The sequence below is a fragment of the Centroberyx affinis genome, unplaced genomic scaffold (assembly GCF_046629955.1).
Source record: "Centroberyx affinis isolate AG114_WGS23_722 - 3 ecotype Tasmania unplaced genomic scaffold, CSIRO-AGI_Caff_v1 ptg001996l_1, whole genome shotgun sequence".
NCBI classification, from domain to species: Eukaryota; Metazoa; Chordata; class Actinopteri; order Beryciformes; family Berycidae; genus Centroberyx; species Centroberyx affinis.
Window position 1 is genome coordinate 415 of NW_027280340.1, and position 13435 is coordinate 13849.

At 39.9% G+C, this 13435-nt stretch overlaps 1 protein-coding gene across 1 annotated transcript; it reads right to left on the minus strand.

Moving 5' to 3' along the window:
• Positions 1–780: 780 nt before the first annotated feature.
• Positions 781–12235, minus strand: LOC139653876 (GTPase IMAP family member 8-like). The gene is made up of 6 exons (XM_071530882.1): positions 11593–12235; positions 10214–10309; positions 7941–8750; positions 5066–5227; positions 4562–4702; positions 781–3024 (listed from the first exon to the last, which is right to left on the minus strand). Exons 1-6 carry the CDS (start codon positions 12233–12235, stop codon positions 2870–2872), a joined length of 2007 nt encoding a protein of 668 aa, XP_071386983.1. The 3' UTR covers positions 781–2869.
• Between the last annotated feature and the right edge of the window lie 1200 nt (positions 12236–13435).

A 13435-nucleotide genomic window follows, 5' to 3' on the forward strand; every position in this document is an offset into this window, starting at 1 on the left:
ACACACACACACACAAAGACATCCATGGGCGTGTGCACAGACTGCAAGACAAACAGATACACATGATTCAAACTCTGTGTGTGTGTATGTGTTAGAGAGAGAGAGAGAGAGAGAGAGAGAGACAGACTAAGTGCGTGATTAAGTACAGAGACAGAAAGCCAAAAAGAGAAAAAGCAGACAACACAGTATTTCCTATACATGTTTTATATGTCAAAATCCTGACAAGCAGATAGTAAGGTACATATGAGCATTTCTGACAATTGTTTTTTATGTGTGTGTGCGTGTGTGTGTGTGTGTGCGCGTGTGTGTGTGTGTGTGTCAATGTGTATGTGTGTTCTTACAGGAACAGTAGTTCATGCTCTTTGTCTGAGATGCCAGTCCCATAGTGATGCTCTAAAATGAGCATGTCACTTCCTATCTGGGCTCTTCCCAGCAAAACCACATAGGATTTGTGTGTTTGTGTGTGTGTGTGTATGTGTGTGTGTGTGAGGTGTGTGTGTGTGTGAGAGTGAGAGAGACATACACAGAGAGCAAGCAAGAGAGAATGAGAGAAAGAGATTATTTCAGACTTAATTTTGTATTCATCCCTATCACCCCCCCCCCCCCACACACACACACACACACACACACACCTACACACACACACAACCTTCTATGTTTAGATTCTCTATTCCCTTCAGTATTTCAGACATATCGCAGCCCCAACCCAACCTTGCATTTAAACAACTAGGAAAATTACTAAACTTAAACTTTCGTTAGATGAATATAATAAAAGAAAAAACGTATATAATTCATCATCTCAAACTGAGTTTATTTTGAACCTTTATTTATCCAGGCAAAGTCGACATGCTACATGTATCATTTTTAAACATCAATATATCATTGTCAAATTAATTGTGATACCTTGGTATAATTACTGAAAACAAATGAGACCATGGTCAAGATGATTGGTAGCCACTTGTTAGTATTAGTGTTTCTCAAAATGAAGACCACATTTTCCATAACACCATTGCTTCCTATTGCAAAGAGGATGTTGCAACTTGCTCTGTTTGCACTGGAAGAACAGTGCCCTCTTCCTGCGTTATGCCATAAAGCAATCACCCTTTGTGCTGTAAAGCAATACAGATTTCCAAATCGGACCTCCAGTCACTGATCATCATATGGCATCACAACAACCGATACAAACAAAATCAATTATGTTTGCAGAAAATCTTTTTCCTTAAAAGACCCTACCTTGATATAAGTTACCCCAGTTTGATGTTTCTTGCAATGTGTGCTATGAATTTAGGTCATAAAGATTTATGTCAGTACAAAAAGGTAGGTCAGCTCTATTCCTCAGATAAAAAGGTGGGTAAATCTGTGTTTAAGTGGGTTTACCCTCTACTACTGCATCCCTGGTACTATGATAAAGGTTCATGGGCTGCTTCCAAACATAAATCCCCATGGAAAATGGTACACATTGGGCTCATCTCACAAAAAAATTGCAGGGCTCTAACAGTATCAGCTCGGTCCCTTTAATTTAGTATTGACAGCAGCCTCTTTAAAGTCCAGTAAGAGTTGATGTTGCATGATCTTAGCATGTAGCCATGACAGAGGTTGGATGCACATCTCTGTTAATGATGATTTTAATCATGCTATCAGAGATATTTTAATTGAGTTTCATCTTGAGCTTGTGGAAGACTGTTTGGACTGTTTCTAATGGCACATTCAAACACTGAAAAGCTCAAAGCTGACTCACCTTGTCTGACTGCTGTTGGTTTGACCCTGTTTCTCTAGTTTCTACATATCTGTCATGGACAAAAGAAAACCATCAATGATATAGAAGAGGTTTTTTTTCCCCAGAGGAGACTGATAGTTTCAGACAGAGGAGCCAGTCTTGAGTTTAGAGGGTAGACAGTCAGAGTTGGTGATCTCTTCAGGAATGTCCTACTTTAAGAAAAGGGTTTATTTTTTAAAAGTCATCTGAGGCGAGGCAAAGCCCACACACTGAAAACTGAGTTACAGAGAAAGAGAAAGAGAGATGGGACAAAGAGTTGACAGACAGACTGCCTGGGGGAAGAGAGATATGAGGAAAAAAAGAATAGAGCATAGAGTACAGTGAAAAAATAAAAGACAAATCTTGACTCAACGTCCAAACAGTGGAAAATGTATGGTGAGGTATGGTCAATGATGCAAATAAAAACACTCCTATAAACCATATATTTTTGGTGAGCCTTGATCTAATCCGTTGAGTATTACAAGTTAACAATATGTGTAAACAGAAAAAAAATAAAAAATATCTGTGGAGAAACTACTGCCCAAGTCCTAGAAATATCCTCACAGAATACAGCAGCACATTAGTAAAATTAAAAGCCTTCCATTCAAAATTCTGCTTAAGCCAAAGTACTGAAGCATTTACTATTAAATGTAAGCATCAAAAGTAAAAGTACATATTCTGTATAATCTCCTTGTATTTTATGGCAAGGAAGTCTTCCATTTTAAGTGCGTTAAAATCTTTATGTTAATCTAAAGCGGACAGCGATCCAGTTATGCTTGCAGCCTTTTAAAGTTTGTTGGCTTGAAATAATTTATATTTCTATCCTAAAACCTATCCATCAAAGTAACTTGTTAAATGTGTTTGATACTGTTGATGTACTGGGTTAAAAAGTAGTATCTGTGCTTTAAAATATAGTTAAAATATAGTTCAGCTCTGCTTAAGTACAGTAACTAAGTAAATTATTAAATTAATCTACACCCCTGAATGCAATGAAAAAATAAAAACTACCCATATGATATATATGCAAATACCCAGTTCAATTGAATGGATAAGACTGATAAGACATTTTCAATACATTCAAAGTTGTGTGATTATTAACAGTCATTTTCTCTATTAGTTGTCAGTTTCCTTGTTATCCTCTGGGTCACTGGTCCATTCTTCTGAGAGCAATCCTGAAACTGCTGAGTCCTGAGTCCCAACTCCATCCATCCATGCAGAGACTTTTTTAATGGTTTCCTTCATCTTCTTAGGGTCAGGCTCAGACAAATCTGAAATGAACACATCGACAAGAAATGACAATATATTTAATTGAGTCTGTGTAATAACATTTATTGGCTGGACCGCAACAGCGGGGCCAGCCCTACAAACGCGAATGTCTGTCACTGACTGACTGACTGACTGACTGAGTGATCAAGTTACACCATTGGTCGGCCGTGGCACGTGGCACATCATAGGATCACAGAGCCAGAAATTTAAGTTTCGTTTTCTCCGCCGTCTAGTTTCTCCGCTGAGATCAGGAGCCCGTTTCTCCCGCACAGTAAGCAGGCTGACCAATATCATGCATGTAAGATGAAGCTAAAGTAGAATCTATACAATTAGCCTATATCATATCACCGTTTATGTCGATGCATATGCGTGAGCTCAGTCCACCTGAAGCCCCTCTGTTCTGAGAGAGACACAAACAAGCATGGAGGTTTCATCACGCCGAGGGCTTATTTCCGACCTTCCCGAAGTTTCCTGGGGCCACGGTTCCGGCCAGTGCCGCTAGCTGGTAAATAGTAAATAAATCTGATTGGCAGTTTCATACATAATAATGACAAGCGAGTTCATAGGGCTGCCAACTCTCACACATTGACTGAGAGACTCACGCAACTGACATTTTTCACACGCTGTCACGCCACAAGTCTATTTTCTCACGCAGTGAAAAACAAATTCATAACTGATGACGTCGTGACGTGAAAAAAGGAAACTGACAGCAGGACAGACGAGACAGAGCAGCACCGAGCAGCAGAGAGTTATTCAGACCATCTGAATAGTGAGAAATATACACAAATTATTATATTATATTATTATATATATTATATTATTATTATATAATTATTATATTGTAATTTATTCCCATGCATGCAGCTCAGAGTAATCTCAGTCAGCAGCTCTTCTGCGTCTCTCCCTCTCCTCTCAGGCAGGAGTGAGAGTGAGTTGTTATGGTTACGGGGACGCTCTGTGTCTGTGCTCTGAAACTTTCTCATGATTCCCAATAATAGATTTTTTAGGTTAGTATGCCTATGCAAAATCATGAATGTAAGCACCTCAATGCTGAAATCTAGTAATATAACATAATTTTACATTTTTGGTTAACATTATACAGGGTTGCTGTTTCTTGACTTAATCCAAGAGGTTAGGTGGTGTAGAAATGCAGGAAATTTGTTTTAAATTACTATTTTTTTCTGAACCCCCCCCTCCGAAACAGGGTTCCCCCACCTGCCAAATCCCATTTTAACCCCTGTCTACAGAGAAGTTAGTTACACCATTGGTCGGCCGTGGCATGTGGCACACTCATACACGGTCCAGCCATATACTAGGTTTTGACCTAGTCTTGTTTATCCACGGAAGGGCCCCACCAAGAGCACCTTGGCCTAGGGGAGAGTGTAACTCTATCACCATCTCACTTGGCATAATGTGACAAATGTCTGGTGAAGAAAAACACCAGGCTACATATCAATATATCAAGGTATCCTCTTCATTTACATATTTGAAACAACAGATATATAGAGTTCAGTATGGACAACGAGTGCAAATCCTTACTGTCATCAGTTTCCCTCAAACTGGAGCATCTTTGGGCGACATATTCCATCAATCGCACCTCTCGTCTGGCCCACTCTCTCTCAAACAGCTGCTTCCATTCTTGCTTGAATGTATCCTTTCCACTAATGATTGACACAATGTCTAAACAAAATAAAGAACAAAAGTTGTTTTATAATATAAAAAGAAGATATGCACAGAAACTGATACATCACATTACAAAAATATCAGCTGGATTATTTGTTGATGACAATTCTCTCACTTCTAAATAGTTTTCATGACTGATAGAACTGCCCTAGACAACAGCTAGTATTTATCGATGAGCAAGACTTAATGTACAATAATATTTTTGCCCACTAGTGAGGACACTGGTGTTAGTGAGTACAGTGAGTACTTCCTTGGGAAAACGCCTTAGGATATCTCAAGCTTTAGTTAAGTGTTTTTGGTGTTTATGGTTTTCGTTTAAATGTAGCATTACAAGAAATGATTTGGAAAACCGTCACTCACCAAAGACTCCACATTCTTTCCGAAAGTATACCTTAAAGGCAATCCTCATCAACTCTTCCAAGCTTCTTCCACGTGTTTCCTCTTTCAGCACTTTTTCCATTTCTTCTCTGTTATGGTATGTCTTCAGACGGATTAATTTGGATTCTGGAGCATCTTCACTCACTAGTCAGAGAGAGAGTAAAAAGGGATACAATTTAAGAAAAAAAACATATAAGACTGTTAGGTTGGACCTATTGGCTCATTCATTTATTACCAATTCATCAACTGCTTATTGGATGGAACCTGTCAATGCAAGGGTGTGAGTCTCAAGTAAGTTCACCTAATAAAACTAACCCTATCCTCAGCTTGCTTGACACATGAAGTACAGGTTGAAAGGACAATCTTTTATACTTGCAATTGACAGAAACCCATTGTAAGTGACCCCAGGATGGGTGAAGCATATTTTGTTTTGCATCTTGTGAACGTATTTTGTGTGGAATATCTCCTTTATTTAGTTTTAGGCTTTTATTTTGTCAATGTCCTGTCTTAACGGAAATGCTTTTATTTTGAAATGTATGTCTAGTTTCTAGCGGAAGATTGACTGTTTCTGGTTTTGACATGCAGAAACGAAGGAGAAACACACAGAGAATCAATGAGAGGTGTTTCATGTATTATACTTAGGTTAGCACCTGCTGAGGAGTGTGCATGGTTGAAGATGACAGTTAAGAAAAGTTTGAGTGATTTTGTTTCGCTCGTTTTGCTAATTGATGAATATCTTTTTTTTTTTGTATGCTAGCTTGAATGGTAAGCTACTAAGAGCTAATTAAGGTAATTAATAATCTTTATTTTGTCATTTATTTTATCTCATTACAGCTCTTGGGCTGGTTTGGTAAGGTTTTGTTTGATGCAACAAAAGGGCAACCTTGAAAATAAATCCTCGCAAACTATCAGTAAGCGTTCACCATCATTCCGCTGGGTATGCTACACCCATAATACACTGTAGGGTTTGGCTTAGGGTTACAGTTTGCTAATAAAATCAGACCAATGTTGGCCTTGGGTTAATTAAAATTCTGATATCTGCCAGTAAATCATCGTCCACCTCCAGTATGATGGGTGTGAATGTTAGTTTGATAGCACATTTATAGTATAATTGATATAATTGATTATAATTTATTTCTTGTATATATAATCAACACTATTCTAACGTTACATTTTAGTCAGATTCCACCAGGGTAGGAATTTGGCCGTCATGGCCCCTCGCTCTGGCCGTGATGCCCGTACGCCCCTACGGCCACCATGGCATTTGTGGCCCGCTACTGTCAAAATCTCGAGGTTGCTTTAAAAGCTTCAGTGGTCTCTGCAGCAGTCCTTGTAGCTTGGACTGGTTGCGCGCATGCGTGCGCCAGCATCACATCACATCAAAGCCAAGGCTACATTGAATTAATTTCGGAATATCAAGAAAACTGGGAAGGACTATATGCAGGTAAGCAAGACAGCTAGTTATCGATAGATAGATAGCTGACTTATTTAGTGCTTAACTGAATCAAACCTCTCTGTTTTTAATACCACCTAACGTTAATACTTAATACGTTAGTAATTTACTTCGATACAGCCACCAGATGGCGACGAAGAGCCGAGCTCCCACCATAGAGCGCCAGTCACAGTTGCCAAGTCCGCTTATTATAAGCAACTTTGGGCTTGTTTTTCTGTAAAGTTGCTTACAAATATTGGTAGTTGTGGGTTGCGTTTTTTTGGGCTTGTTTCTAAAGTGTAGTTGCTTATTTGGGCTTGGTCCCTTGTTGTCAAGCAGATGTTTTTGATAGTTTGTCCTGTTGCAAGATCCGTCCACAACCCCGGTCCCTCCGCCCCTCCCCTTCCCCCATACACACAGGTGACAGTCAGTGAAGTGTTATGTTTTTTTCCCACCCGCATTCTGCGAAGACCTGCTCTACTCTGCCTCTGATTGGCTCTGACCCTGACGGCAATGAGTACTAGCCAATCAGAGGCAGAGTAGAGCGGGTCTTCGCGGAATGCTGGTGGGGAAAAAAATTAGTGAGACAGATGTTTCAATTTAAATCAATTTGTCTTGTCAATTTGAAACTCTGTTTCTGGGTTGTAATTATTTAAAAATGGGATCTTCTGCAGTCCCTGTCGCATTGTTGCCGACACGTATGTGAATGTCCTGGCTTAAGTCACTCTATACTGTCTTGTTGTTATTGCAGAGAGATACTGTATATTTAAACTGAAAGAAGGAAAATCTGAGTTTGATGTTGGTTTGAAGTCCTGGAACTAAAAAAAAAGAAAAAAGATTAGCACATGTTAAAAGCAATAATAAACAAAGAGTTTGTGGATTCAGGATTTATTTTATTTTTTTTGGGGGGGGGGTTCCAGAGACTTGGTTGCTTGTTTCTCTCGCGAGATCTGGCAACACTGGCGCCAGTCTGTCTGGACTGAAATGGCTGGTGAAAATCCCTGGAAGATCGCTATGAGTCAGAAACACGTCTCAAAGTTACGGTAGAAACGTGAGTAACTAAAATCTGCCGTTTTTTGGAGAAAATAACATAAGCCTTGGTTAAATATTTTGGCAAGAACATAGATTTTGTCAGTGTGACTGTAAAATGTGAAGTTTGACTGCTACGTTTTCCCGGAAATGGCGGACGTTGTATCGTTCCAATCGTGGTGCGTTTAGGGTCATTGGAAAGCTCGGAATTTCTAGTTTCCAGCAATACCAAGCAAGCATGTTATTGTAGACTGACCAGAAAATGGAGAAAACGTAGTTCATTACATCACTGCTTTTGGGTTTTACTGTATGTAAAGCACTTTGTAAACATTGTTTTTAGAAAAGTGCTATACTAATTAAGTTATTATTATTACAAATAAAACAAAAGAGACTTACTATGGACAGGTGGGTTCATGCTACTTGTTCCAAGTTGAATGGCTTGCATAGATCTTTTATAAAATCTTCTTCTGACTTCTTCAGTTTCCCATAATCCCCAGTCCCAGACTCTGTAGAGCACTTCAACCATCTTCTTTAGATCCTCATCAACTACAGCTGCTGTGTGGTCCTCAGTCTCTGTTGTGCTTAAGGTCTGAGGGGTTTGACCTCCGGACATTTTCTTCTTCAGCATTTCTTCGACCTTGTCTAACAGCTCTACAACCTGACTGACCTCTTCTTTTTCATCGTCAAAGACGAGGTACCTGTTCCCACATTTCTCCACAAGCCAGATGAGAGCATCCCCTTCGCTCTCGATATGCTGCTCAATGGGGTATTCTCCAATGCAGTTCCCGCTGCTGAAGACCACAATGGTATTTTCCCAGACCTGCTCACCGAATGGCTTCATATTGTCCTCTATAATCTTCCTCTGTTCATTAGTAAATGAAGTGTCAGCAGGGATCATTAGGAGGAAGGCACGGCTAGAGGAAGCTTGGTCTTGAGGGCAATCCTGGTCCTGGTCCTGATCTACTGCCTTCATGATCTCAGATTTGACGGTACTTGGTACCAAATTGGCAGAGAAGAATTTCCACCATCCAGGAGTGTCCACAACAGTCACAGTCAGTCGTCGTTCTCCCACAACCCTGGTTTCCTTTACATGTGTTTCTGTTCTTCCCTCCACGTCAGTGATGCCCAAGATGGCATTCCCCACAGCACTTTTCTTGGCAATAACCCAGCCCAGCAAGACAATAGTGAACTCTGACAAGGGTTCTCCTGAAGAAAAGATTAAACAGTGATCATCTACAATTTATTCGCCTGCCAGTAAAGGTATACTTTACTCTCTTTTTATCACTCTTTTATCACTTTTATCACTAGATAGTTTCTCCTGCTGATGCAGAAGATACATTGTTGTCAGAAAGTGTCCAACTTCCTTGACTTTTTCTGCATGTGGTGTTGTTCCAGACTGAACACAAAATGGATTGGAAAATTGGTTTTTTTTGTCAAAAATCTATACACAATACCCTATGACAAGGTGATTTTTATTTTTGTGGAAACATCTTTGGCAACAATTACAGCTTCAAGCCTTCTTGTATTTATTTATCTGGATTTGGGGATTTTCTCCCATTTGAACTTGCAGATTTGCTCAAACCTGGTCAGGTCAAATGGGGAGCATCTCTGAACAGCTATCTTCATATAATTTTGTATGCTGAGGGTCATTGTCCTGATGGAACATAAAGTTGGCTCATATTCTCAGTTTACTCTTTTTCTCTTTTTACAAACTCTAGGCTGCTGCCATGTGCCTTTTTTGAGGAGTGGCTTCCTTCTGCCCACTCTACCATACAGCCTGGATATGTGAAGTACAACACTGACTGTCTTTCACAGCCAAGGAGCTCTATAGTTCTGTCAGAGTTGTCCTTGGCTTCATCAGGTCAAGTAATTGAACTGGCCACAGGTGGACTCAAATAATGTTGCAGAGAGATCTCAAGGACATTCATAATAATTTGAATGCACCTTCACATCAGTTGGAGTGTCATTGCAAAGGAGTTGAATACACTTTAACTCAAAATATTTCAGCTTTTCTTTTTTTATTAATTTTTTAATATATATATAAAAAATCGACTGTGACATCATGGAGTATTGTGTGTAGATCAGTAACCAAAAAAATGCTAATTTAATATATTTTGAACTGAGGCTGTAACACCACAAACTGTGCAAATAGTCAAGGGGTTTGAATACTTTCTGAAGACATTTTTGTATCTGCTCAGTCATTGCTGTTTATGCCTCAAAATTTGTTAAATCCTAAACACAAATTTGATTCTTTTTTGAAGAGTTGCTCAACTGTGAGACACAAGTTCACAATAAGACAAGCTTTTTTTTTTTCTTTCTTAGAACTGATGAGGTTCAGCATGACAGTTGACAGTTTTGGCATTTGGGGATGATTACAGTTCAGATTTCAGCATTCAATGCCAATGATGAATCTACAAAATAATTCCTGCAGGACAGAACTGTGTAAAACTGTGTCATTAAGGATTATGGTAAATTTTTGGTTAGGTTGAAGAGAAGTGGTAAATATTTAGACTGAATGATATTGGGAGAATTATGAAAAGCTTGAAAGTGTTTGTCCTGATTGAGCAGATCAATACCAGTATTCCACAACATGCAGTCAGTAAAAAGTAAGTGCTTTTTTAATCAGTCCATCATACATGGTCAGAAAATGTAAGAAAACTTTCACCAACCTTCCTTGTCTTTCTGTGTTCTGTTCTCCTTACTTCTGGCTTCTGCTTTATGTTTCACTTGTTCCCTCTTTCTTTTTCTGCATTTGGTGTTCCAGACTGAATACAAAATGGATTGGAAAATTGTTTTTTTTGTCAAAAAGCTATACACAATATCCTATGACAAGGTGATTTTTATTTTTTTTATTTTTGTGGAAACATCTTTGGCAACAATTACAGCTTCAAGCCTTCTTGTATTTATTTATATGGATTTGGGGATTTTCTCCCATTTGAACTTGCAGATTTGCTCAAACCTGGTCAGGTCAAATGGGGAGCATCTCTGAACAGCTATCTTCATATAATTTTGTATGCTGAGGGTCATTGTCCTGATGGAACATAAAGTTGGCTCATATTCTCAGTTTACTCTTTTTCTCTTTTTACAAACTCTAGGCTGCTGCCATGTGCCTTTTTTGAGGAGTGGCTTCCTTCTGCCCACTCTACCATACAGCCTGGATATGTGAAGTACAACACTGACTGTCTTTCACAGCCAAGGAGCTCTATAGTTCTGTCAGAGTTGTCCTTGGCTTCATCAGGTCAAGTAATTGAACTGGCCACAGGTGGACTCAAATAATGTTGCAGAGAGATCTCAAGGACATTCATAATAATTTGCATGCACCTTCACATCAGTTGGAGTGTCATTGCAAAGGGGTTGAATACACTTTAACTCAAAATATTTCAGCTTTTCTTTTTTTTTATTAATTTTTTAATATATATATAAAAAATCAACTGTGACATCATGGAGTATTGTGTGTAGATCAGTAACCAAAAAAATGCTAATTTAATATATTTTGAACTGAGGCTGTAACACCACAAACTGTGCAAATAGTCAAGGGGTTTGAATACTTTCTGAAGACATTTTTGTATCTGCTCAGTCATTGCTGCTTATGCCTCAAAATTTGTTAAATCCTAAACACAAATTTGATTCTTTTTTGAAGAGTTGCTCAACTGTGAGACACAAGTTCACAATAAGACAAGCTTTTTTTTTTCTTTCTTAGAACTGATGAGGTTCAGCATGACAGTTGACAGTTTTGGCATTTGGGGATGATTACAGTTCAGATTTCAGCATTCAATGCCAATGATGAATCTGCAAAATAATTCCTGCAGGACAGAACTGTGTAAAACTGTGTCATTAAGGATTATGGCAAATTTTTTGGTTAGGTTGAAGAGAAGTGGTAAATATTTAGACTGAATGATATTGGGAGAATTATGAAAAGCTTGAAAGTGTTTGTCCTGATTGAGCAGATCAATACCAGTATTCCACAACATGCAGTCAGTAAAAAGTAAGTGCTTTTTTAATCAGTCCATCATACATGGTCAGAAAATGTAAGAAAACTTTCACCAACCTTCCTTGTCTTTCTGTGTTCTGTTCTCCTTACTTCTGGCTTCTGCTTTATGTTTCACTTGTTCCCTCTTTTCTCTAATTCTCTGCAGCTCATTCTCTTCAATTTCAAAATGTCTGCCATTATTTTCTCCCACCAGGTTCTCAATCTTCACCAGAAGCTCTTGACTTAGAGTTTTATATTCCTTGGTGCTGTCAAAGGTGTAGTATCTGTCCCCACATCTCTTAAGGAGTTGTGTCAAGCCATTCCCTTCACCTTTAATGTACTGGTCAATGGTTGTACTGCCCAACCAATCCACACAGGTGAAGAGTACAATAGTGTGGCTCCACACACTCTCTCCGAAGAGCTGTAGGTGCTCTTCTACTGCTCTGGCACAAGCGCTTGTGAATGGCAAGTCAGCCTCAACTAGCAGAATGAAAGCATGGGGTCCTGGATGGCAGTGGGTGACACTGAGCACAAGTTCCTCTTTTACAATTTCTGCTGTGTCACACAGATGGTAACCCCTCAGCCACACCGGAGCTTTCACCAGCTGAATTACCTTTCCATTCACCAGGCCCTCATGTGTCACACTATGAGCAGTTCTTTTTCCCCATTCAAAGGCTTTTCCCCCTAAGATTGTGTTTGCAACTGAGTGAGCTCCATACATCTGCGATCCAACAAGAATGAGTCTCAGATCTGTGCATGAGAAAGATAGAGTGGAAGAGGGGAGAGTAGAGAGACAGTTAAGAATATCATTGCATTAGATTTAAAAATATATACAGTATATGGGCCTTTCTACAGAAGTTGTGCAAATTGGTGTCCCCCTCCAGTAAAAGTAATAAACAGAACAATAAAATCTTTCAAAGCTACATTATTAATTCCATCATCTTATGGTTTCATATTATCCAAGATATAAATTGCAAAAACAATTAAAACTGCAAGCAGTGATGAGCGGGCCCTCGCCTCTGTGTGCAAGTCGGGGTGTGCTGCAGTCGGGGTGTGTCGCAGCCGCGGCATCGTTACCGGACACCGACCGGTCGACATGGCCCACACCATGAAAATTCCATGTAAATCATGTGGTGATTGTCACACAAGGCTTACTTCCTGTCGCCAGTAAGTGGTGCAATGCCTATGACTCCCAATTGGCCTGTAGATGTCCTCAGGCCTGGACTCTTGTCCAGCATGTGAAATGTGCAGATCGGACAATGTACGCTCAAGTTCACACAACTTCCTGTCGCCAGTAGGTGGCGCTATGACTATAACCGAATATCGGCATGTAGATGTCTTCAGGCCGGGACTCTCATCCAACGTGTGAAGTTTGGGCCAGATTTGACCATGTACAAGCCAGTTACAAGCCACTTCCTGTTTCGTGTCACCAGTAGGTGGCGCAATGCCTATGACTCCTAACTGGCCTGTAGATGTCCTCAGGCCTGGACTCTTGTCCAACATGTGAAATCTGGTGCAAATCGGACGATGTAAACTCAAGTTAACCCAGCTTCCTCTTTCATGGCGAAACATTGACATTCGCCGCGCCGCCATGGCAACGCCGTGCGGCGAATGCTCCCGATCTTCACCACGAAGCGTCATCATGGTCCTACGGCTTTTCTGACCACATTTGAGGTGGATCTGGTCAACCCGCTCGGAGTAGTACACCACAGTATAAAACATGGCATTTCCTGTCGCCAGTAGGTGGCGCTATTACTATAACCGAATATCGGCTTGTAGATGTGTTCAGGCCGGGACTCTCATCCAACGTGTGAAGTTTGGGCCAGATTTGACCATGTACAAGCCAGTTACAAGCCACTTCCTGTTTCGTGTCACCAGTAGGTGGCGCAATGCCTATGACTCCTAACTGGCCTGTAGATGT

Bases quoted from the DNA above. Each gene is read 5' to 3' on its own strand.
- LOC139653876 (XM_071530882.1), bottom strand. From the start codon at position 12,235: ATGTATGGAGCTCACTCAGTTGCAAACACAATCTTAGGGGGAAAAGCC. The intron at 10,310-11,592 runs GTTGGTGAAAGT...TTTTGTATTCAG, and splicing joins AACACAGAAAGACAAGGAAG to TCTGGAACACCAAATGCAGA. The intron at 4,703-5,065 runs GTGAGTGACGGT...TATTTTGTTTAG, and splicing joins GAAAGAATGTGGAGTCTTTG to ACATTGTGTCAATCATTAGT.